This window comes from Prosopis cineraria, unplaced genomic scaffold (genome assembly GCF_029017545.1).
Source record: "Prosopis cineraria cultivar Desert tree isolate PC_DT_omini unplaced genomic scaffold, ASM2901754v1 PC13, whole genome shotgun sequence".
Taxonomy (NCBI): domain Eukaryota; kingdom Viridiplantae; phylum Streptophyta; class Magnoliopsida; order Fabales; family Fabaceae; genus Prosopis; species Prosopis cineraria.
In genome coordinates, this window is record NW_026555344.1 from 7,756,094 (window position 1) to 7,780,177 (window position 24,084).

A 24,084-nucleotide genomic window follows, 5' to 3' on the forward strand; every position below is an offset into this window, starting at 1 on the left:
TTTAATATTTTAATAATATTTATTAAATATTATTTTAATAAAATTTTAAGATATCAAACCTTTTTAAAAAATATTTTAAAATGTTTAATGCTCTTAAAAAAAGATTTAGAGATAAATTAATATCAAGAAATATGGTTAAAATTCTATTTGTTCCTGCCTATGGCCCCACAAATATATCACTTTAATAAAAATGATAAAATTAATGGTTGATTAATAAAAAAAAGTTTTTTAATTTCCAAGAAAATAGTTCAGAAAAATTTGTTTCCCTGTTAGCACAACCCAGCATTTTAAAAAAAAAAAAAAGGTTACGGCGTTTGTGACCCATAGACGTCACGTTATCGCCGAACTTCGTTATGGGGGCGGGTCCACAAAAAACGTCGCGTTCAACATGAACGGTGTACGTTGGTCAGTTAGTTTTGTGGAGCCCCGCTCCACTTTGTGCTTTTGTCGTTTTCCTCTCATTTGCTGACGGCCTGACTCTCCTGGCAAAAAGTTAAAACACCCAAATTTTAATTACCCACAAAATTCATTTTTTAAATAAAAAATTACTAATTCTCATCTCATGTATATCCAATCCATCACCATGGATCGCACACAAAGAAAATGGCTCTGGGTCCCACAGTCACGTGGCACTATTTCCACTGTCCAGCAGTTTTTTAATCTTCTTCATCGCTTCAGTTCAGGTTCGTATTGAATTTCCACTTTCTCTGCGAGTGGTTTGCACGAAAGAGGTTGCTTAATTATCGTATTTTCATACAATATACGGTATACTCTGTACTCTACGTATTTCTAGCAATCAATCATGAGAGTGATGTGAGAGAGAGAGAGAGAGAGAGAGAGAGCGTGTGTTTGTATGTGTAGTGTACATTGGAAGTCCCAGTGCTTCACTGTGTCTCTGACTTTGATGCATGCAAGAGGGTACTGAGATTGTTAATAAACGAAGATGACAAATGTGAAGATAGCGATGTGCTAAGCAAAAATTTTGGCTTTTCTCTCTTCGCCGAATCCCGATTTTGCTAAGCTCCTGCTTTTGGGTTCTCTTGGATTTCAATTGTCTGGGGATTCCGAGGAAGAAAACCAGGTGGGGTTTCACTTCACTGCGATTTTTCTTTATCTGTGTTATTTGATCGCTGAATGCTGACTTATCTGTTGCATTATCGGAATTCTTGTTTCTCGAAACTTCCTCTTCAATTTTTTGTATTTCTTTTTGAAGAATGCATCGGAAGTTTACCTGATTGAAAACAAAAATGTTTTATTGGTTAAAATCAGAGACCCTTCTAGAAGATTACTTTGTGAGATTTTATGTGGGAGGGCATATACTAAATAGTTTCTCCGTTGAGAGCAGAGTGATCTTGTGCGACTGCGAGCAGGAATGATCTGATATCGGGATTCTTCATAGGAGTCATTTCGGACTCTGAGTTGGTGTATGTATCATCTGCAGAAACTGACTTGTTGATTCGGACTTTCCGAAGTGTAACCATGGCTGGTTTTCTGGTGTCGTCAAATTTTTAATGCAATCTGTAATCCAGTATATTGGCCCGATCTCTTAAGTATCTGGGGTGTTTGAACTATTCGTTCATTAAGCATGCCCTTTGGAAATCTCTTATTTCAGTCAGTCTATTAACTTCTTATGAGATTCTCAATCGTAAATTTGACTTCCAATGGAAATACAGATTCTTATGCTCAATGGAAATTGATACTCTCTTTGATATTCTTTTTGGGTAAAGATTTGTTAGCGTAAAAAAGTCATTGCTGCTAACCATTTCCAAAATTTGGAAGCTCCAATTCCAATTAGTTCTGCATACGTTGAAAATGAGCAATTTAATGTTTGCTTGTGGTTCTGTGTTCTGATCATGATTTTCCTTGATTGAGAACTAAACTAATACTGTGCTGTTTTCTTTAGCTTTTTGAATTTGATGCAGTAAGAAAATGATGGTTTCTTCCTTTGAAGCAGAATCAGGCTTTAGATAATGCTGAGGAGGAGAAAACAGACTTATTTGGTTGTTTTGTGGTCTCATGGCTGATTCTTCTTCGGATTCCTCTTTCCATTGTGATATACTAAGCCTTAGGCACTTAAGCAACTCATTCTTCCAGTTTTCTAGTTCTAAGGTGGGGTTTTGTGCTAAAGGGTCATCAGATTCTGAATCAGCATGGAGCCCCACTTCGCCCCTCGATTTCAGATTCTTTTCAAATCTTAGCAACCCATTTAGTGCCAAGTCTTCTAAGCCATCTTCCCAAAGTGGGCAAAAGAAGCAGTTTGAATGCTGTAAAATAGGCCTTGGCATCATAAATACACTTGCTGATGAAACCAAGCTTGACAGTGAAATCCCCGAAACGTCTCAGAGGAAGAACGTAGTTTTTGGATCACAGGTGAAGACTGGCATTCACAAAACATCAAAGAATTGCTATGAACCATTTCCATCTTATGCGAGATCTAATTCTTTGCCAAAGAACTATGTTATTTCTGAAATGAAAAATTCCAAATTTGAACCTGTAAACTTCAATCATGTCTCCAGGAATAGAGTGTTCCCGCAGGAATCTGAAGCTTTCAAGAATGTTATGATGTCTTTGCCAGTTCCCACTAAGTCTTCCTCATCTTCAAGAGACTTTAATCAAATTTCCAATTCGAGAACTGATGAATTTTGTTTAGAAAATTCATCTTCAGGAACGAGTTTAGCTCCTGTAACTGGTCCTTGTCCACAGGTGGATTGTCCTTCGAAAGCCAAACCAAGTTCACTTCCAATATCCATTGATTTTAGTAATGGATATTTAGGGTCGCTTTCTGCAAGAGAAATAGAGCTTTCTGAGGATTATACTTGTATTATTTCTCATGGTCCAAACCCAAAGCGAACCCATATTTTTGGTGATTGTATTTTGGAATGTTACAAAACTGACTCAACCCAGTTCAGCCAGAAGGAAGAACCTGCAATAAGATTCTACAAGGTTTCTACATTATCAGAAGAATCGGCAAACCCTTATCCCTCTGACGATGTTTTGAGCTTTTGTTACTCATGCAAAAAGAAATTTGAAGAGGGGAAAGATGTTTGCATCTACAGGTTTGGCCCTTGCATTTATAATTTCTTGCACTTATTGTCTGCACTGAACGTCCAGCTGTTGTTGATCATGGATTCCCACAGTTGGCATTTTGACTGCAGGGGATGCAGTTAGGCCAAAGTGCTATATTTTTCTAATGTTTTTTTTTAGAGATTAGATATGTTAATGATGAAAGAAAACTGTGATCGGGAGGAATATGGGATTATTTTGGTCTGCTCATGGGCGGAGTTTCTTTACCAGCGACATATCCAATCCTTATACTGAAAAACAATGGGCTATTTTAGTTAGACTGCATTGTCTGTAGTCAAAAAGCTGACCGTAGGGATCGGCACCTGCTGGTGTGAAGAGTCCATAAAAGCTTATTAAAAATGGTGTCAGGTGTGAGTGTATTGCACTTGACTGCCTAAAATCCACTTAAACTCCTGCTTTGTTGGGCATCTATTGAGTTCTTGCATAGTTAGCTATCATATTATGTAAGATTTTCTTTCACTTATCATGTAGCATCTCTGTGCAACTATTGTTTTTGTAAAGGCAAGTGTCACTTGTAGTTTATTTGCTTGTCCCGCAGGGGTGAGAAAGCATTTTGCAGTTTTGATTGTCGCTCAGAGGAGATTTTAGCTGAGAAGAAAAGTGAGAACAACTCGGCAGAGAGCTCGCCGGATTCAAGCTACCATGATGTCTTCTTCATGAACCTGTCAATGGCCAAATAAGAGTGCTTTGATTACTCACCTGAAACACCATAATATGCAAGTGGTGATGAAGAAGTTTAAAAAAAAAAAAAAACAGAGAGAGAGAGAGAGCGGTAAAGATATGTGGTTAACCTGTTCTGTTCACAAATAAGGTGCTTTGTTTGCTGGTTGTCAAGTACCAGTTTTCATGGTGGGATGAGTTATTAAGGCAGAAAAATGAGTTCTCTCTGTTTTGAATTTGTCATGAGTACTCTTGAGACAGTTATTTTCTTCTTCAATGGCAATGTGCTTTTATTCACTTGTTGGCTTGTGGATTCTTGCTCAAATGTCCCTTTAAATTGTTAAAAAAATGGACTTTCATGGCTAGTTAGACATATTTGTCTATGCGTAAGATGGGATTTGAAGAACTCATAATTTTTATATATTTTGATTTGCTATAAATTTTATATTTACATCGAATTAATTCAGTGGGAATTACTATAATGTTTGACAATTAAAGTAGGCAATGGGATACAAGAATGGGCAAAATGCATTTTGAATATGCATTAAGATCCTTAGGAGTCTATGGGTAAGAACCCGGACGAATATCACATGTATATGCTATGAAAAATTAATGTTTTCATAATTGAACTGGAAAGGTTAATGATTAAATCATGACCCAATCATGTTAGATCAATGATCAAACTAATAATATAATAATTAAATAAAAATAATATTAAATATATATATATAAAATAAATATAAGAAATAATTTATAATATATTAATAAAATGATATGACATGATTGTAAATTAATAATATTATTAATTATAATTTTATAACACATTAAATGTATATGGATTCTAATTAAATTAGATATGAGTAAATTTAAAAGTATTTGTATTTGCATCTATAATTGTCAACATCTTTATAAAAAATGTTTCAAATTATATTTTATACATATAAATTATTCAAAAATAAAGTTGACTTTTAGTATAATCAAATTTTTAATTTTTTTTGATTTTTTAAAAACTTTTTTAAGCTTTTTTTAATATTATGTTTAAAACCATCTAATTTTCAGTTTAATAGCGATTTAACTTCGATTCAACCTGGCTTAATCATAAAATTAGTTTTTTAGTCCAAGACGAACCGTCAACGGCTTTGGTTGACAGTCCAACCATCTAATTTGTTCCAACTTTAAATCATTGTGAAAAATATTGAATTGTTGTACATGATGTTTAAAATACTAAATCAAAAGTTGATAATTTTAAGGGAAAATTGTTATAAAAACCCAATCATTAAATTAATCGCTAACAAGGAGCTAGGAACTTTTGGAGAATGAGGTTCTTTGCATTAATTGCTAAGGGTTAAATGACATAAATACCCTTCTTGTAAAAAAAAAAAAAGTGGAGCGAGGTCTTTTATTGCTAACATTTCACATAAGATCTTTCATTGTCAATATGTCACAAGGTCTTTCACTATCAATAATTTCATATCAATATTTAATGTAAGGTCCTTTAGTGTTAATATGTCAAAAAAGGCTACATGTAGGGATCTTCAGTCATATGTAGTGATTCTTCCACTATATATATATATATATATATATATTTGAACTTCCATTATATGTAATAAAAATTTCATTTATTCAATTTACATCTTTTGATATTGTAAAATTTTTTAACTCGAAAGTCATTTGAAATACTAGAAGTATGAGTCTTTAGTCATATATAATGATTATTCCATTATATACATTTAAACTTTAATTATATATAAGAAAACCTTCATTTATTTAAATAACACTTTTGTATATTTGAATATCACTCATTAATTTCTCTTATAGATATTTTTAAAAGTATATGCAATCTTTCTTCTTTAATATATGATTGATCTTCAGTAAAATGTAAACTTCTTTTACATATTTGAATATCATTCATTAATTTCTCTCATGGATACTTTTGGAATCATATGCAATCTTTCTTCCTCAATATGCGGCTGATATTCAACGAAATGTAAATTTCTTTCACATATTTGAATAATATTTTGACATATTTAAATATTACTCATTAATTTTATTTATGCATATTTTTGGAAGTACATGCAATCTTTCTTTCTCAATATGCACTAGTCTTCAATGAAACGCAAATTTCTTGCATATATTTGAATAACACTTTTGCATATTCAAATATTATTAATTAATTTCTCTTATGTATATTTTTAGAATCATATGCAATCTTTCTTTCTCGATATGTGGCTGATATCCAACGAAATGCAAATTTATTCCACATTTTTGAATAACATTTTTGCATATTCAAATATCACTTATTAATTTCCATTATGTATATTTTTGGAAGCATATTCAATATTTGTTTCTTGATATGTGACTAATATTCAATGAAATGTAAATTTTTTCTATATGTTTGAATAACACTTTTGTACATTCAAATAAATGAAAGCTTATTTGCAACTTCTTAAAGTAATATTCCAATATCCAAAATGTATATTTGAATATGGCTTAGAACTTGAAATTTGAACATTGTATCAATATTGTGTTTTTAAGATATCACAAATGTATCTTCTGAAAATACAAATTGATATTATAAAAATGCATATGGAGATTTTGAAAATGTGGATGGATATTTTTAAAATTTGCACATCTTTTATGAAAACACCAAAAGATATTCTAAAAATGTAAATCCATATTCTAAAAATTTGCTTATTTTTCATGAAAATCTATTTCGATATTTTGAAAATCAAGTGTTAGAAATGAAAAAAGTCCTTGAACAACTCATACATTGAACAACTTTATTCCTTCACATTAACATAATGCATGGTTCATGGTTTACACTTTACATTGAGTTTAAAATAAATCCATTTTACATTCCACGTAGCAAAATAATTGAACACCAATAAATATTCACTTATAAGCAAAATAACACCTGAAATAAGAAATTGAATATGTAGACAAATAAGAGTAACAAAAGGTGGAATTCTATATCTTTAAATGTGCATTGACATAATCATGTATGCTTTACAAATGAAAACAATTTCACGAACATGAACATTTGCAAAAGACACATCCTAATGATACTCCTAATCTATTTATCTTGGCCTCTTTTTTCTCCAGCGCTACCACCTTGTTCTCCAACATTGTCACCTTCTCCAACTACTTTACCCTTGCCTCCTAATTCACTCAAATTTGCAATGCTTTTATCTTCTCCATGTCTTGTTCATGCTAAATGTGTTGGAAACATTATAAATTGTCAACAGAAAATTTACTTTAAAGAGCATGTTTGACAAAAATTATCATTTTAATGTTTGATTGGAAAAGTACACTAGAACACATGCCAAGAAAATTTTCATGTTTTATCTTATCATTTTTTAATAAAAAAGAAAATTTTTCTCATTCAGTTGGCACCAGAATAGTCTTGTACACACACATGTCAAGAAAAAAGCCACCACCTTAGTCTACTTTTTCATTAATGATGAGGAGCACAAGTCCAATATTTGTGTCTGTAAAATATTTAAACAAAACTTCTACTTTTAAAGGAGATATTGGAGACATCAAGAACATTGAAATATCAATATTTCAACAAGGAAACTACATTATCATCACATACATGAGTTTTGAAATCAAACTTAATATATCATTGTATTACAAGTTCCTATCATACAAAAAGGATCGAATTGTTATTACAAAAAGCAAATAGATTTCAAAGAGGCTTCATTCTTGGAGAAAAGGAAAGTAGTACCCCTATTGACTTTTTCCAAGCAACCTTTCTTGTCAATTTGTCTCTTCCTTAGATAATAAATAATTGAATGGCATCATTCATAGCCATAAGCTTTAAAGAGAAAACAAGGTAGGAGAAAAATAAGAAATAGTTGACAGAATCAAAAAGTCTTTGTGAAGGGTTTTCAAATTAATAGATAAGTAAAAAGCTCAAGAGCCTTTACTATGTTGAAATGTCCATAAAACCAAAAGAAAAAAAATCTAAAACAGAGCTGGGATGGAAATAGTAGAAAAGAAATACTAGGAAAAAAAGAATGAAAAAATTGAAATTGATCAATAATTTCACGAACACAAAGGTTACAAGCTTAAGTATGGAACACTCACAACTTTCAGGGGAGTGAATCAAGTAACATGTATAGATTTGTAAACAAGTATAACAATCCTCAAGCTTCTAGACAAATGAGTAGGTATATTAAGATTTCAACCAACATTTGTAAACAAGTATATAAATTTCCACGTAAGAAATAGATCATCATGATATGCAAAGATATAACCCAATATCAATTAGAAAGAGAAAGCTAGATTGAACCCAAAATTAAACTATTGGAAATCAACGCTTAAAGTGGTTTATATCTAGATCAACCTTGTTGAGGCTTGAAGCAACAGACTTCATCTTGTTAGCCATGGCTAACGACATGCAAGATGGTTATTTTAAAAATTAGTGCATAAAACTATGGCAGTGCAAACATAAATTTTGTCGCCAGTCAAAAAGAGTGGGATTAATTGATGATAGAACATGGAGAGGGAGGGCCAAAGAGTAGCTTTGAAGAGGCCGACGCTAGCAATGGTCTTGTAAGCCTTAATTTAGAGAGGAGAGGAAAGACAAAAGAGTAAAGAGAGGAAGAGATGCTGTCGATGGTTTGAAAGTTTCTGGATATTGTGATGGGAGTATGACCGAGCTTAGAAGGTCGCTCGTTTAAGCTAATTTTTATAAAGGTTTAAACTTGAAAAATTAACTATTTTTAGGAACTTGGACTTCAAAGCCCATCCTTGATAGATTCTAAAAAATAAGCTCGGTTATCCCTCCAAGCCCGGTTTCTTCTTCTTCTTTTTCATGCTTGATTTCAAAACGCACCGTCTAAGAGGAGAAGAAACCCTAAGCCATACTGCACACTTACGAGTTGTGAATTGCGATTCATCTTTTTCTCAGCATCTCATACGAGTGACTTTGCCCTCTTTCCTCTCGCTTTCGGCCTCACGAATCACGATCTTAGCAGCTCAGCCTCTCCTCCCTCTCGTCCTCACAATCTCATATCTCAATCTCGACTAAGGAGTCATAGTACTCTCGCCCCTCGGTCCTCGCTCATGATTTCACTTTATCGGCGTATTCTCCTTCACAGTGCTCACTTCTCGGCCAGCTCAATATCATCGACATCAATGGTCTCTCGATGGAATCCTCTAGCTGCTCACAATAGACTCCTCTAGACAGAGAACTGTGGGTGCTCGTTCTTGCCTCTGTTATAGTTCTCAATCTCGACTTCAGGTGCCCTCACCTCTATCTAATTCTTTGATTCTTATTTGAGTCTTATCTAATTTTGGCTGCTTCTGGTTTAAATTGATTATTCTCTGTCTGATTGATTGATTCTCTGCTATGCCTCTATCTTTGCTTAATTCCCCATGGGTGAGTCACGTTGCTAATTTCTTCTGCTTTATATGCTGCTATGTTGCAAAAGAAAAAATAAAGAAGCTTCTCTATTTACTTTCATACTGTCTAATAAGAGTTTAAAGAATTCAATTTTTGAGAGGATGTCATGCTCATGATTTTTAAGGTCAATGAGAACGCAAGCTTCAACACCATTCTATAGAAGCATCTTAAGCCTTGTCCTTGGAATTATCAATTAAGGAAATTATGTAAAGAAAAGCTGGATTGTCCAAGCTTTTCATTTGAAAGCATCCAAAGGTTATTTTGTTTTGCCTTTCATCTAGTTTAAGTTTATGAGTTATTTGTGGTGGAGTTCACACCACTAGTTTAGCTTGTTAAAAATTTTAGATCATGTTCTTTTGCTGTTAACTTTTGTGGGGAATTGTATTAAAATTACATGTCTTCATTTTTCATTTACAGTCCTAGTTATTGACTGTTTGGCTTATCCAAGGATCATTTTTTTACTTCCTATTTGGTACATAAATGAAAGAGTATTGTAATGATATTAGATCATTTTTATGATTGGATGGCAAATCATTTCTATTTCACTTAATAACTTGTATCTGTATTCATGTTATTACAGGACCTAAGTCACCTTTTAAAATGTTGGACATGAAAGCTATAATTAGAGCGCGACTAGCAAATGTAATCGTTACAGGAACCAATTTCAGCCTTTGATTATGTGATTCTCATGCTTTGATTCTATGATTTTATTTTAATTTTTTTTAAATGGGCTTAAAAGCTCGATCCTGAGTTCTTTAAATAAGGGCTGGGTCTCAAAAATAGAGTATTTTTAAGAAAATCAGGCTTCAAGACTTAGGCTTATATGGGTCAGACCCGCCCGTTTCCCAACTCTAGATGGGAGCTGAAATCTGGAGGGGAGAGGGGAGAGATATGGTAAGGGCATTTTTGTTAATTTGAAGCTTCAAATTAATGCCACCGAAGGACCTTAATTTGTAATCTATCATAAGTCCTTCTTAGCAAATGAAATTTGGTCAGGTTTTTTTGGACAATTTTTCCTAATATTAATTGAATATATTTTCTATGATATGCTAAATCTTCTATTTTGAGACCTTTTATTTTTTTAAAAAAAAAAACTTAATGCCTACAAAAGGGCAAAGGGGTAAATGGTCAAAAATACTTAAAAAGTTATTAGTCAAGAGCATTTAGTAGTATAAAGTGAGAAAAAAAATGCATAAGTGCCAATGAAGTTAATTTAGTCAGTATAAATGTGACCATACTATTAAATTTTCAATCCATAGCATAACGGTCAATGGCATTAACTTTTAACAATTTGGTTACATATGCACTGACTAAATTAGTTTTATAGATACTTGTGCACTTTTGACTATTAGATGTTCTTAGTTAAAGTTGGGAATAGGGGTCAAACTTAGAGGTTTTTGTTTAAATAAGGGTTCAGATTTTAAAAATTAAATTTTTTTAAAATAATTGAGTTTAAAGGCCTAATCCTGATAAACTTTGTAAAAAAAGGGTTGGGCTTGGACGACTCTTCAAATTCTATTATATTATTATTTTTTTTAGTGAAACACACGTTTGAAGCCCTTCAAGCTCTGGTCCTACACCCATTTTATTATTATTAATTTAATTTATTTTAAAATTAATTTAATATAATTTAATAAATATCAGTGTATAGTATACAATTTTTAATATTTTTTATTTTTTATAATTATTATGGTTGTGTATTTATGAAAAATGAACTATTTTTTTAATTAAGATTTGAATTTTCTTATTAGAATTTTAAATGTGTGTTGTTTAATTTTTAAAAGATTATAAAAATTTTTATTTTTAAATTTTATAATATTTTAATTAATTTATATTGCTTAATTTTTTTAAATCTTTTCAGAATAGAGCTTATAGATCTTGCCCTGAGCCTTTCAAATAAGGTTCGGGGTTAAAAAAAGGAGAAAAATAGAAAATCAGGTTCAAAGGTTTAGGGGTTGGATCCATAAAAGTCATGCTCGCCTGTTTTTTCAGTTTTACTTTTAATCGACAACTTTTTAAATATTTTTACCCTTTTGCCCAAAAAAAAAAAGAATTCAAATCTTTGAAAAGGTACGCAATATGCAAAGCAAAACCACCACATTTCATAAGATTAGGAATGATTCACCGTATTTTCTTACAATTATTCAATTTTTTTTCATATCTTGGGAGCCTGTCATAGGTTGGATTATGGATTTAATTTTGAACTTTTTCACAAGATTCAAGTTCAGATCTGATTTTAATGCATGCATTATCATACAGTAAAACAAAAAAACAAAAAAACGCAAAAGCTATGGACTGGAGTTTGTGTGTGTGGCCAAAATGAAAAATTTTAAACACCAAGTAGAAGTTAAAAAAAATAAACTTCCATTATGAATAACCTTATTTAAAGCTTCCCTGACTATAGAACCCACATAAAGTATTCAAATTCAAATTTCTAAAAGAAAAGCGGAAGTAACAAAACGATTCTGCAGAAGCAAAATGCAGAAGGCTATGACGTGGCAACTTATAATTCGCCGGTTTTGGATGAAATTGCTTATCATTTTTTCGGTGATTTTATTGGGTCAAAATGCAAAGGAAAGCAACTCAAAAGGTACAAAATCTAGCTTACGTGGACCTACCTCCGAACAAGGAAAAACACGGTCATTTTGTGTGAACATTAATGAATTAGAAATTAATTTTCGTTTTTATCATCAGGTTGATCTTTTCAGATAATTTTTGTTTGGTAGATGGATATACTTTTGTCAGCAAACATTTTCAACTATCCATTTAAAAATCATATATGAAATTCATAACTAAATGAAAAAAAAATTTAAAAAATTATTGCCATGTATAAATTGTACAATTTTATATTTAAAATATTAAATACTAATTTTTGAAAGTACTCATTTAAGAAAACTGAACTTAATGTTTTACAAGATGATTATTAATTACTAAAAAATTATAGGAAAGTGTGAATGTTAAGTTAAATAGTATATGCAAGAAAAATTACTCAAAAGGTGTAAATTAATTTAACTACTAGAGCTTTGTTTTAGTTTGCAATAAGGGCAAAATACCACAATGAATATGAAGTATATAAGCAATTTTTTTAAAAAAATTTACGTGCCGATAAAATTCTTATTTTTATAAATATATATATATATATATATATGTAATCTTTAGTTTTAATTATTAATATATTTTATAATCAGAAAGAGACAACTTTATATAAGAATCTAAATAAATAAATACAAAGAACAAAATAAAAAATTATATATATTATTTATATTTTAAATTAAAATTAACTGAAGGAAAGGGTTTATATTTCGGACCAAATACATCCTAAGTAAAAGAATACAGAAGAGTTCCGTGAGTAAATATTTTCTCCATAATTAAATGTGTTCGACAACAATTTGTTTTTCTGGCACAAAGGCATTTCAACTTTGGGTGATAATGGAAGCGTCAAGCAAAAATTGAGAAGACAGGACGGAAGAGAGAGCTGGCTCACTCCATTCTCTAAAGAGAATATCGAACGAGATGGGCTTCGTGGCGGGAAGCTCTTGCTTCTTACATTCTTCGCTATATCAATTTCCCTTGCCTTCGTCTTCTTCCTCGTCTCAATCTTATTCTTGGGCAAGAAATGCACACGCTAAGAAAAGGTTCAGAGCTCCAATGGCGTGTTTGCGTCAAGAAAGTCCAAATGAGAGCGGGTTTTGCAATAAGAGGACAGTTATCTTCATGGGTATCGCGGTTCTTCCATTGCTGGGATTCAAAGCCAGAGCTATTGAAGGGCTGGTCACAAGTAAGTTTAAGATTTCTTATGCTTTCTATCGATAACAACTCCAAATTTCTTAGGTTAGATAGATGGCTTCAGTTAGGTCGATCTTCCTTGTATTCCGTTTTAGAGCAAAAGTTGACTGGTCTACTGTGTGTTGAATCTGATCAGTCCTATTTAATTTCTAAGTTCTTTTTACTTTCTAGTTTTTTGTCTAGTTCCTGGTGCCCAGTTTTCATATGTTTCCAATCAGTGGGACCAATCTGGAAAATTGTAGTTTTCATGGCGTCCTTTCAACGCTGGAATTCCTTGCATCTTGTTTTGGCGTGTGACTTTGAGAGTTTGTGACCTGTTTTTGACCTTATATTTAATCGTTTTTTTTTTTCTATGGACGCAAAGCAGATCATATTAAGACGGTGTCATCGGATGTGGCGACTTTACGAGAATCATACTTAGGAGCAAAAGCCTAGTATTTACATAATTTTATAGTCTAACTGGATAATTACTGATATTTTTCTTTATACTATGATATGAAAAAACCGATTTAAAATAAGAGTAGGGGTCAAGTGCATTCATGGTTCAATCAACCGAGCTTTTCATTGTTATGTTTATCCAGATTGTCCAACATGCCAATATTTATCATCTATATCCGAGCTATATTTGGTTGAATACAATGCATGATTTTGAGACTAAAAGAGAAATGGATCTAAGGTATTTGAACTGCTTCTTGGGTGCACAAACATTGATGCATCTAACGAGTGCAATTAAATAAGACAGGACAGATGGACGGAATGTCTGGAGTTGCTGTTCCTTAATAGTTCAGCAGAAAAAAAAAATGAAAACATTTTTTTTGGCTTAACTAGCCGTTGGTTGTCTTGTCACAAAAAAAACAAAAAAGGTGCCTGTCACCCATGCTTAATTGATGCTGCCTGCTTTTAGTTTTTATTTCTTCAAATTTTCCAAGAGGTCTTTGAATAATCGTGGCCATGCAACTTGGTTTATAGATTTTTCTTGACAATATCAGAGTTCCTGCCTTTATTACTGACTTACTGTGATATTGGAGTAATTTGCTGAAATACTTGAATGACTGGAGGCCTAAGCTTTATGCCTCAGACCAATACTTGTGATGATTTAGTCAAAATATTGACTGCCTCGTGGTAGTTCAGGAAACTGATGGTGGACTCAAGCCAATCTAGACAATGATCTCACTTTTTTCTAACATTCTGAGAAAAATGTCGCAAGTTTACCTGCCACCTCTACCGTGGTTGTTTTAAATTTTTGGATGTATTTTCTTGTTATCCTTTTCTTGTATCAATATTATGGAATCTAGAGTTTTTATTCCCTTTCCACGAGATTGTAAAATAAGTGTATGGCTTGGTAAAATGTTATTAGACTGACATGTTATTCCTGATTCCTTTGTCCCCAGTAAATACAACGATGAACTCCATAAATGTGTTAAAGAAAAATCAATCTTTTTCCAAGATTGATCCACTCTATATCTAAAAGCTTCTTTCGTTTGAGCTAATTGTAACACAAAGTTTGCACCCAAAAAATAACTGGGGACTTCAGGTGAACATTTTATTTTCCATGTGCTTTTCTTAACTGCTCATACTACCATCTTAATTGTTTCATGGAACGTTACAATATTTTCTTCTAAAACTTGTGCAATTCTTCGTCTTACTTTCCAGAAGAAAGTGAAGCGAAGACACCAGAGGACAGCCAAAAAGCAGAGGTTTCAATAGTTTCTTAGTTTTGATATAATGAGCAGTATATTGCTGTTTCTCATATTTGTCATTGGCATGCTCGAAATATTACTAAACTGAGTTACTTCTATGGACAGACAGCGCAGCAAAGTGACAGACCACCAAATCCCTTTTTGTCTTTCCTGAATGCATTTGGAATAATTTCTTCTGGTGTTTTGGGCGCTCTCTATGCGTTGGCTCAGCAAGAAAGCGCCAGTGCTCGCTCAACAGTAGAGACGGTAAGCTTCTATACTTTGTTACTGTCCAGCACTTCTTGAAACATCTGAGCATATGTTTTGGCAGTTGACAAGTGTTTCATCCAAACAGACTTCTGGATAAAAAGAAAATCAGGGAGTAACTTTCCCTTTCCTCTCATTAAATGAACAAACAACTATCCAGTTTCTTCTAACGTAATTTGATCTTATAAGGGTAAAGATATTTTGGAAGTAATTTATTGATTGTTAGAATGTATGTATGGTTTATTTAATAGGTTTAAGCCATAGATGTTACCGGTTGTGCGCAGATGAACAGAAAACTAAAGGATAAGGAAGAGCTGATTGTATCCTTGAAAAAGGACTATGATTTGAAGTTACAGAATGAGCAGCAGGAACGATCCAAGCAGCTTGGTAAAGCAAAGGAAGAGCAGCAAGCTTTGATGAATGAAATAAATTTAGCAAACAACACTGCCGCTCGCTTAGGCAAGGAATTGAAAAATGAGAAAAGTCTAGTTGAAGAGCTGAAACTCCAAATAGAAAACCTTAGAACTGAGCTTTCAAAAACTGATGCAGACAAGGAAGGCCTTGAAAAAGGTTTGCAAGAAAAGATAGATTCTATTGAAATCTTACAAGAGAGGATTAATCTGCTGAGTTCAGAGCTCAAGGAGAAAGAAGATGTTGCTCAGAATCTCAGTTCATCGCTTGCAGAAAAGGAGTTGGAATTGACGAATTTGAATTCTGCCTATAATCAAACCAAGGATGACGTATCCTGTCTTCATTTGCAAATTCAAGGGTTGAAAGATGAACTACAGAAGCGTCAAGAGGGTCTCGAAGCCAAAGATTCTTTGGTGAATGAACTCAATGCTAAAATAAGTTCATTGACTCTTGCGATGGATGATTCTAGGAAAAAATTTAGTGTCCTGGAGGAAGAATACAATGGCCTTAAGTTGAATGCTGAAAAGAAGGCTGCTTTAGATGCTAAGATTTTAAGGGAAACAGAAGGAGAGCTTCATCAACTAAATGAAAACCTACAACTTGCGCTTAATGAAGCAAAGAAAAACCAAGCTATAATTTCTGATTTGACCCAAGAAAGGGATAGTTTAGATGAGTCTCTCAAGAAGGAATCACAAACGGTGAGTAATTTGAAGCGTGAACTGCAAATCACACAGGAGAATCTTGGAAAATCAAGGAATGAGGCTGCTGAATTGGAAAAACGTTTAAAAGAGTCCAGTGTACTGAACTCTGAGCTGAAGGTTGAGGTCTCTGAGCTTTCAGCTCAGCTCATTGAAGTTAAAAGGTCAGTACAGAAGAGCCTTGATGATGCCAAACTCGGTGCAGAAACACTAGCCGGTGAGCTTAGGACAGCGAATGAACATCTACAGGAAAGACAGCTTGAGTTGCAAAGTAAGACCAATGAACTTACAACTGCTCTTGAAAGCTGTGATAGCTTACAGAGAGAGTTGGTTGATGTCTACAAAAAGGCTGAAACTGCAGCAGAGAACTTGAAAGAAGAGAGAAAATTAGTCACTTCTTTAAATGCTAACCTACAATCTTTGGAGCAGCAAGTCACAAAGAACAAAGAGGTTCAAAGATCACTTGAGCAGGACCTAGAGGAGGCGACGAAATCACTCGATGAAATGAACCGAAATGCACTGATCCTTTCCGGTGAATATGAGAAGGCAAAATCTCTTATTTCAAGCCTTGAAAATGAGAAAGAGGTGCTTCAAAAGTCCCTTGCAGAGCAGAGAATTGCACAAAAAGAAGCCCAAGAGAACACTGAAGATGCTCATGTCATCATCATGCGACTTGGGAAGGAGAGAGAGACCTTAGAGAACAGGAGCAAGAAACTTGAGGAGGAATTGGCTTCAGCCAAGGGTGAGATATTGCGGTTAAGGAATCAAATAAATTCTTCAAAAGTTATTGTTAATGATGAGCCAGTGGAGAATAATAAGAGTGAAAACAAGGACAACGTCACTGTAAATGCACGAAAGAATTTGAGGAGAAGAAGGGCTAATCCGCAGTGATATAAGGAATCTAAGTAGCCGTAATCCCCCCCCCCCCAAAAAAAAAAAAAAATTGCAGGGCAGACTCATGATGTAATATTTTCCCTTGAGAAGCCGGTTAATGTTGCACTCAAGTCAATTCCCTTGGGGGTATATTACAATGCATTCCCTATAATCATCCAAAATAAATTTTCTCCCTTTAGTTTGAAGTTGAAGTGCATTATTTATGGTCTAAAATGGTTATTTCAGTGATCACTTTATGATATCTTGCCTTTAAATCTCAATTAAAATGATTACATAAACATACCCTCATTTAGTCAAATGAAGAAACTAATCTTATAATCAAATAGTCAATGTAAACTGATGGAATCATGATCTGAACCTACCAGCAAAAGTGTATTCCATTTCACAAAGCAAGATATGATGGGGCAGTGTGGTAGCTTGTCAGGTTTGGAAATTTCAGCTGTTAATCAATAGCTCTAGCTCTATTAAAATTGGAAAATTAATAGTATAGTGGGTTGAATTATTAGCTATGACTATGGTATGTTTTGTTGGTAGTGCGTGCAAACTAGCACCATACCACTCTACGTATCATAAGGTAATTACTTTACCAAATCAATGAAAAATGGTCAAATGATTTTTTTTATATAAAAATCGAATAGATTTTTTTTATTTTACTCATATTTAAATAATTTTTTTTATGTTTACATTGTATTTTCTATAATAATTAATGACTTTAAATAGAAATAATATTAAAAAATATAATTAATATCTCATCAAGTTATTTATAATAAAGACTATTTATCCCCTTAATTGTCTTACAATAATGAGGGAGAATTACACTGAAATCTCACACAAAGAAATTAATTACTATAAGGTTCATTGACAACTAAACTAAGGCCATTAACAATTGATTGTGTTGTCAATGGACCTTGTAGTAATTAATTTTCTTGTATGAAATTTAAATATAATTCTCCCTAATAACCAATGGAGGGATTTTACCCCAAAAAAAATGGAGGGACTATTGGCAAATAGTAATATAAAAATAGAAAATAAAATGAAAGCCAAAGGAAGCAATAGCAAATTAGCAATATGCATATATGTATGGCTTTTTTTTTTTTTGGAAAAATAGCAACCAAAGACCTCGGTACCAAATTAATATCAGTCAAAGACCAATTGATTTTAAAATTGCAATGCAATCCTTCAGTCTTTGATTAATATTAATTTGTGAGGTCAAAAGTCCAAATTACTTCTAAAAGTAAAAAAAAAAAAAGCTACCTCCCCACTATTGTTGGTGTTGGTTTGTGAGGTCAAAAGTCTAAATTGCTCCTAGAAGTAAAAAAAAAGCTGCCTCCATCGTCATTGGTGTTGGTCGTCGAACCCTTATTGGCGGCGAAATTGTCGGAGCCCCTACTGTCAGCGGGGTCAATGGGCAACATTTTTATTCAAAAAATATTTGGTTTAGGCGGCTAATGAAGGGTTTGATCACATGACCCCTTAACCACTTAAAAAGCTTAGTGGCTAAAATTATATATGCAAAAAAAGAGAGTAGTAAACTAAGCTTCTATTCACTTCTATGTTATAATACAACAGTGTGTTGTTAATTCATGAACTGCACTTGTTATTTTACTAGTGTTACTTATTAATATGACATAGATAATTACAAATTGAAGGCTTTAAAAACTTCATGAATTTTACTTGTTAAATGTCTAAATATATTGTTATTAATCACTGATAAGTTATTGTCAAAACTCGAACAGATACTTGTTAAAGAAGGATTAACATATACAATTAAGCTCATCCTATCATTTTTTCTAACTTGTTAAAACCTAAATAGATTATTGTTAATTTCAAATAAATTATTATAAAAACTTTAATATATACTTGTTGATAAAGGACTAACACTTATACAATTAGACCCATCTTATCTGTTTTCTAGCTTGTTAAATCTCGAATGGAATGTTGTTAATTCAAAATAATTTATTGTTAAAACCTGAATGGATACTTGTTAATGAAAGAATAACACGTACAATTATGCTCATCACATATGTTTTCCTAACGTGTTAAGATTTGAATGGACTGTTGTTAATTTAAAAAAAAAGTTATTTTTAAAATTCGAATGGATACTTATTGATAAAAAACTATCATATACAATTATGTCCATCATATCCATTTTTCTAACCTGTTAAAACCCGAATTACTGTTGTTAATTTAGAATGATTTGTTATTAAAATTAAAATGGATACCTATTGATAAAAGACTAACACATACAATTAAAATTGTAACTTGTTAAAGCTAGAATGGACTGATGTTAATTTAGAATGGCTTGTTGTTAAAACATAAATGAATACTTGTTAATAAAAGACTAACATGTACAATTATGAACATTCTATGAAGGTACATTCGGGCTTTAATAAGCTAGAAAACATATAGGATATACATAATTATATGTGTTAGTCTTTCATCAACAAGTATTTATTTGAGTTTTAATAAATAACTCATTCTAAATTAACAACAGTCTATTTAGGCCTTAAGAAGAGAGAAAAATAGATAAGATGGGCTTAATTGTATGTGTTAGTCTTCATCAATAAGTATCCATTTAGATTTTAATAACAACTCATTTTAAATTAATAACATTCTATTCGGGATTTAACAAATTAGAAAAATAGATATGATGGACTTAATTGTACGTATTAGTCCTTTATCAATAATTATCTATTTAGGTTTTAACAACTTATTCTAAATTAACAACTATCCATTCTGGTTTTAACAAGTTATAAAAATTGACGGGATAAGCTTAATTATATAAGTGTTAGTCCTTTATTAACAAATATTCATTCGAGTTTTGACAACAACTCATTAATTATTAACAATGCGTTTGAACTTTTAATAAGTAAAATGTATAAAGTTTTAAAGCTTTCAATTTGTTATTGTTAATATTAAATTAATAAGTAATATTAATAAAATAATAAGTATAGTTCAGAAATTAATAACATATCATTATATTATAATATGTAAGTGGTAGAAACTTGATTTACTATTTATATTTCTTTTTGCTGTACATAATTAAAAGACTTGGTGGCTACCAAGCTTTTTATGTAGTTAAAAGGTCATGGCATTAAACATTTCTTTGACCACCTAAATTAAATATTTATTAAAATAAATGTTGTTGACACCGACGCTTTGATGGCCAGCTGCCGACAACCCCACTGGTGATAGGGGTTCATAAGCTAGGGAGGTGAGGTTTTTTTTTTTGGTTACTTAAGGAGCAATTTGATTTTTTAACTTCACAAATTATATTAGTCAAGGACTAAGAGACTGTATTATAATTTTAAAATTAATTAATTTTTAATTAATATTCCCTCTGTTTAAAAATGTAAGACATTTTTTGATAAGTTAGATATTAAAAAATGTAAGGTATTTTGTCTTATGAGATGTAATTATTTTTTTTTTTAAAGTACCCTTATTAATGATGACTTTATATTTATTATAAGATGTTTAATAGGGATAAATATAAAAAGATAGGATTAGTTGAAAAATAAATAACTATTTTATTAAAAAATAAAATTTAATTAAAAATATTTTATATTTTTAAATTGAAGGAGTATTAATTTATTATTGAGGTTATTGATTGCTATTTATCTTTCTTCTTCTTTAGCCTCGTCCTATACGAGATTTGAAAAATATATAGTAAATTAATATTGAGAATTTGACAACGGCGTCAACACGAATGACACATCTCACAGGACAATGCACATTGGATCGTGAAACGAATAGCGACCCAAGTAAACGGCATGTTGAGACGAATTTGGGTTCAATGACTGAATGGGTGTACGATAAAATTCAGATCAATAGTTTAAATAAAACTCACTCACGGGAGCTTTGTGGAGAATGGCTCTGATTCGTCGTTCTCCAATTCCATGACATCTCTCTTGGCTTGAAAGCTGTAGAAATACATTCAATTCTTGTCGTCCATCTTGATCTCAAACTATTCGTTTTCTCAAGATCTTCAATCTGAGGCTCGAATTGTCTGTATTTGTTCGACGAATTGGCTGCTGTTATGTCAAGATCAACACGTGAAATACGCTATCAAAATTTATCGCTTGCAGATCTTAATGCAGATGAGTGGAATGGAAGAAATGAACGTAGCAAGCCTGGTTGGGGTTTGAAGTTTCGTGAAAACTTCCGTTGAACAATTTTATCGCCTTGTGGGTAGAAGGCTACATTAGTTTACGAATTTTAGATATTAAATTGCGTTTCTTCAGGGTTTGTTACTGAATAATATGTACTGAAGATAAAGTGCTTGCGAGAATTGCTTGCGGTCATGTTTTATGGTGTGGCGGCATGGGACCCCTGGCTTATTATTGCACAGATTGTTTGTCTTCAATGCTTATACTATATCACTCTTGGACTCTTCTTAGCGATACTTGTCGGGACACGGGTGTCTTGGCTGAGCCTCGTATATTTCTTTGATTATGCAACCATCACTACCTCTACCGTGTCTGGTTGGTGTGTCATTGCTTCATTGCTTCTCAGCTCAGTTGCGGGGTAAATATTCTACTTCACCATACTGATCCTCGAGTTTGCTTAGGTTCCAATGCATGAGTATGTTACTAGCTATAAATTATAATTTTGATTGTATCCTACGTCGCTATGATCATTTACCTATAATTCGATTTCATTCAGGTTACCGACTCTAGTTGATAGAAATCCTTGCCCACTGCATACCTTATAAAATCATATTTTTGAGATAACAAGGAAAGCATTTTCATTTGCTTTTTTTTGGAAGTTTCTGAGTCTCGTCCATAACTATTTAGACTCACCAGGGCTCTGAACTGCTTATGTACCGGTGCCTTTTGTTTATCCGTTGACCCTTTGTTCAACACAGTTTAAAGGGGATATTGAACGCTTTTAATTAGATTCTTCAGGGCATCTCCCCTCTTTCTTTCTATTGCTTTAGCCCCTTTTTCTATAAGCTTATAAAGCGAATTCATTCAAAAATAATTTGTTTCTTTTCAGTTTGGTTGATTTTGCTTTGTTTAGATCATTTTAGGTGAAGGGTGTAAAATTGGACTTTTCCGTACCCCTCTTGTGTTTTCCGTTGCTTCTTAAATTTCCATCTTTTGCAATACCTGCAGATAAGTAATATGACTTGTGAGGAAAAAGTAAGAAATACATGAGGGGAGTGGGGCAGGATAATAATTACTTGATTTCAATGGACATGCTTTTCTTGAAGTTGTTAACTTGGAATTTACTTGTACTGTTACTCTTGTTTGAGCATGACTCTCAGTGGTGTTAAATAAGTTATTCCCTTTCTGAAGTTGGCCATTATCTCTTGGCGTATCATGGTATTATGAGTTGAACAGTGACCTTGTTACTGTTAAACCTGTTTGGCACATATATTTACTTATCTATTGTTTACTTAAATGCCTTGAATACAATCTATGCATTACGAGAAGATAGAAACTTGGAAGGCTTTCGCCCTCCATGATTATCACTAGGTAGTTTGTGTATCTAAAATGAAAAGGAAGACATGTCAAACTTAAAGATATATCCACTCGTATGTTGTGCATTTATATGGCTACAACGTTTTGGCTTGTCAGGGTAAGATTTTGTAATAACTCTTTCATAGTACTTAGAAGTCTCAATATTTTGGCTAATATTGATATGGATATCTTGTTTCTGCAGGGCTGCTTACATGCTTTTTTTTATTGAAAGGGCGAAGAAGTGCTTGGACTTTTCAGCCACCCTCTACATCATTCATATTTTTATCTACATAGTTTACGGAGGTTGGCCATCTTCCATAACACGGTGGATTGTGAATGGTACTGGAATTGCAATGACGGCATTGCTAGGTGAATATTTGTGCATCAGGCGTGAACTGCAGGATATACCAATAACGCGATACCATTCAAGTAAGAATTTTGCCTGTATAGATGTTTGGCTGGCTAGTTGGATTTCCCCTTGCTATTTAATCTTGCATGATTATTTATATATTTTCAAGTCTCAATGAATGTTCAATTGTCAAAATTATGTTAGGCAAGCATTCACCTTCATGTCATGTTATGCTGCTGGCCCTTATTTTCCTTGTTTATTTTCTTTGAAATCTTTTTGCTCAGAGATCTTGACATTAATTTATGTATTTTTTTTATTGCAATTAATAACAGAATAGAGTCTAACTGTGATCTATTTTACTTGATGATTACTGATTATTACACAGAGATATATAGCTTAGAACTGTATAAGCTTTGTTTGGGCATGCATAGCACATACTGTAATGCATTTATGTTGTTGGTTTAGAACTGTAATTATGAGCCACATTTCATTTCATTTTTTTTTTACTTGAAGAGAGTGGGCAAAGCCCATTAGATTTCATTGTAAACAGTGAGAGTTGCTTTCTCTCTGATTGAGATAATTTCATTAGTTGACGCTGAAATTTCCATTCAAATTCCTGTGCATATTTTCCTTAAACAAGCAGACTGGAAATATGTTTTATTTGTTTGCATTCACTATGATTTCCATATCTTGCTAAATATTAGTGTGGCTTTCCAGGGATCTGAATCATCCGTGTCTTGTAATTTTGCAGGTGTTTGATTGGCAGAAGACTGAAGTTGCTTAAAGTCCTAAAAAATCGTCTTGCGACACTGCAACTGCTGTTGTTTGTGTCTTGTATTTGGATGACCTCCTATATGGAGTCCTTAAAGTGCATAATTTTGTTATGCAATTGAAAGAATGGTCTTTTCCCGTGTTTTCCTCTTTAGCTACAGGGAAGAAAACTCAGATAATCAGAGCTGACTGGGTACACCATTTTTCAGGGAATTATTCAACTCTTGAAATTAGTGATTCTTTTATCTTTCTTTTTCCTCGTGGTTTTTGGGTCATGTGGGTAGTTGATGGAGCTTCCATTCTTTTACACTATTGTGGGTTCTAAGGTCTGCTTACAACCTTAACATTTGTTAAATGTTGCATAGCTTTCTGCCCAAGATTGTTGAGTTAGAAAATCGAATGAACCACTGGCACAGACTTGTTTTACCTTATTATTTCATCAATATCGGATTCAAATTTGCAGTTGGTCATCCTGTATGTAGCCTGTATAGTTTAATTGTTGGCTTTGCTTTTTAATCTGGTTTCTCCTAGCCAGTGAAGGACCTTGCAAATATCCTAGGGATTTTATGAATATATGGAAGACTCCATCTCTTATACATCAATTACATCCCTT

At 32.7% G+C, this 24,084-nt stretch overlaps 3 protein-coding genes and 1 long non-coding RNA gene across 8 annotated transcripts; all 4 read left to right on the plus strand.

The window, feature by feature from the left end:
* Nucleotides 1-709: 709 nt before the first annotated feature.
* On the plus strand, nucleotides 710-4,041 carry LOC129291620 (FCS-Like Zinc finger 10-like). Of its 4 annotated transcripts, none has more exons than XM_054929081.1 (4): nucleotides 710-1,081; nucleotides 1,346-1,424; nucleotides 1,904-3,056; nucleotides 3,623-4,041. In XM_054929081.1, the coding sequence occupies exons 3-4, from the start codon at nucleotides 2,017-2,019 to the stop codon at nucleotides 3,762-3,764; spliced, it is 1,182 nt and encodes a 393-aa protein (XP_054785056.1). In that variant the 5' UTR covers nucleotides 710-1,081; nucleotides 1,346-1,424; nucleotides 1,904-2,016; the 3' UTR covers nucleotides 3,765-4,041. The 4 variants fall into 4 exon arrangements, with proteins under 4 accessions (XP_054785056.1, XP_054785058.1, XP_054785055.1 ...); XM_054929083.1 differs by having other exon boundaries at nucleotides 1,955-3,056; XM_054929080.1 differs by lacking the exon at nucleotides 1,346-1,424.
* A 4,564-nt stretch (nucleotides 4,042-8,605) lies between these two features.
* Nucleotides 8,606-10,201, plus strand: LOC129291505 (uncharacterized). Its single transcript, XR_008588692.1, has 2 exons — nucleotides 8,606-8,992; nucleotides 9,735-10,201. It is a non-coding gene; the product is annotated as an uncharacterized LOC129291505 (long non-coding RNA).
* A 2,344-nt stretch (nucleotides 10,202-12,545) lies between these two features.
* On the plus strand, nucleotides 12,546-17,074 carry LOC129291266 (MAR-binding filament-like protein 1-1). 2 transcript variants are annotated; one of them, XM_054928540.1, is made up of 4 exons: nucleotides 12,546-12,932; nucleotides 14,597-14,637; nucleotides 14,746-14,886; nucleotides 15,171-17,074. In XM_054928540.1, exons 1-4 carry the CDS (start codon nucleotides 12,668-12,670, stop codon nucleotides 16,884-16,886), a joined length of 2,163 nt encoding a protein of 720 aa, XP_054784515.1. In that variant the 5' UTR covers nucleotides 12,546-12,667; the 3' UTR covers nucleotides 16,887-17,074. The 2 variants fall into 2 exon arrangements, with proteins under 2 accessions (XP_054784515.1, XP_054784514.1); XM_054928539.1 differs by having other exon boundaries at nucleotides 12,547-12,932; nucleotides 14,594-14,637.
* A 3,549-nt stretch (nucleotides 17,075-20,623) lies between these two features.
* On the plus strand, nucleotides 20,624-23,941 carry LOC129290702 (uncharacterized). The gene is made up of 3 exons (XM_054927585.1): nucleotides 20,624-21,413; nucleotides 22,554-22,780; nucleotides 23,452-23,941. The coding sequence occupies exons 1-3, from the start codon at nucleotides 21,190-21,192 to the stop codon at nucleotides 23,457-23,459; spliced, it is 459 nt and encodes a 152-aa protein (XP_054783560.1). The 5' UTR covers nucleotides 20,624-21,189; the 3' UTR covers nucleotides 23,460-23,941.
* Nucleotides 23,942-24,084: the final 143 nt, after the last annotated feature.

Excerpts from the sequence above, each read along its gene's own strand:
- LOC129291620 (XM_054929081.1), top strand. The coding sequence starts at position 2,017 with ATGGCTGATTCTTCTTCGGATTCCTCTTTCCATTGTGATATACTAAGC. Across the intron at positions 3,057-3,622 it reads AAAGATGTTTGCATCTACAG|GGGTGAGAAAGCATTTTGCA; the intron begins GTTTGGCCCTTG and ends CTTGTCCCGCAG.
- LOC129291266 (XM_054928539.1), top strand. The coding sequence starts at position 12,668 with ATGGGCTTCGTGGCGGGAAGCTCTTGCTTCTTACATTCTTCGCTATAT. Across the intron at positions 14,638-14,745 it reads AGGACAGCCAAAAAGCAGAG|ACAGCGCAGCAAAGTGACAG; the intron begins GTTTCAATAGTT and ends TTCTATGGACAG. Across the intron at positions 14,887-15,170 it reads CTCGCTCAACAGTAGAGACG|ATGAACAGAAAACTAAAGGA; the intron begins GTAAGCTTCTAT and ends GGTTGTGCGCAG.
- LOC129290702 (XM_054927585.1), top strand. The coding sequence starts at position 21,190 with ATGTTTTATGGTGTGGCGGCATGGGACCCCTGGCTTATTATTGCACAG. Across the intron at positions 21,414-22,553 it reads CTTCTCAGCTCAGTTGCGGG|GGCTGCTTACATGCTTTTTT; the intron begins GTAAATATTCTA and ends TTGTTTCTGCAG.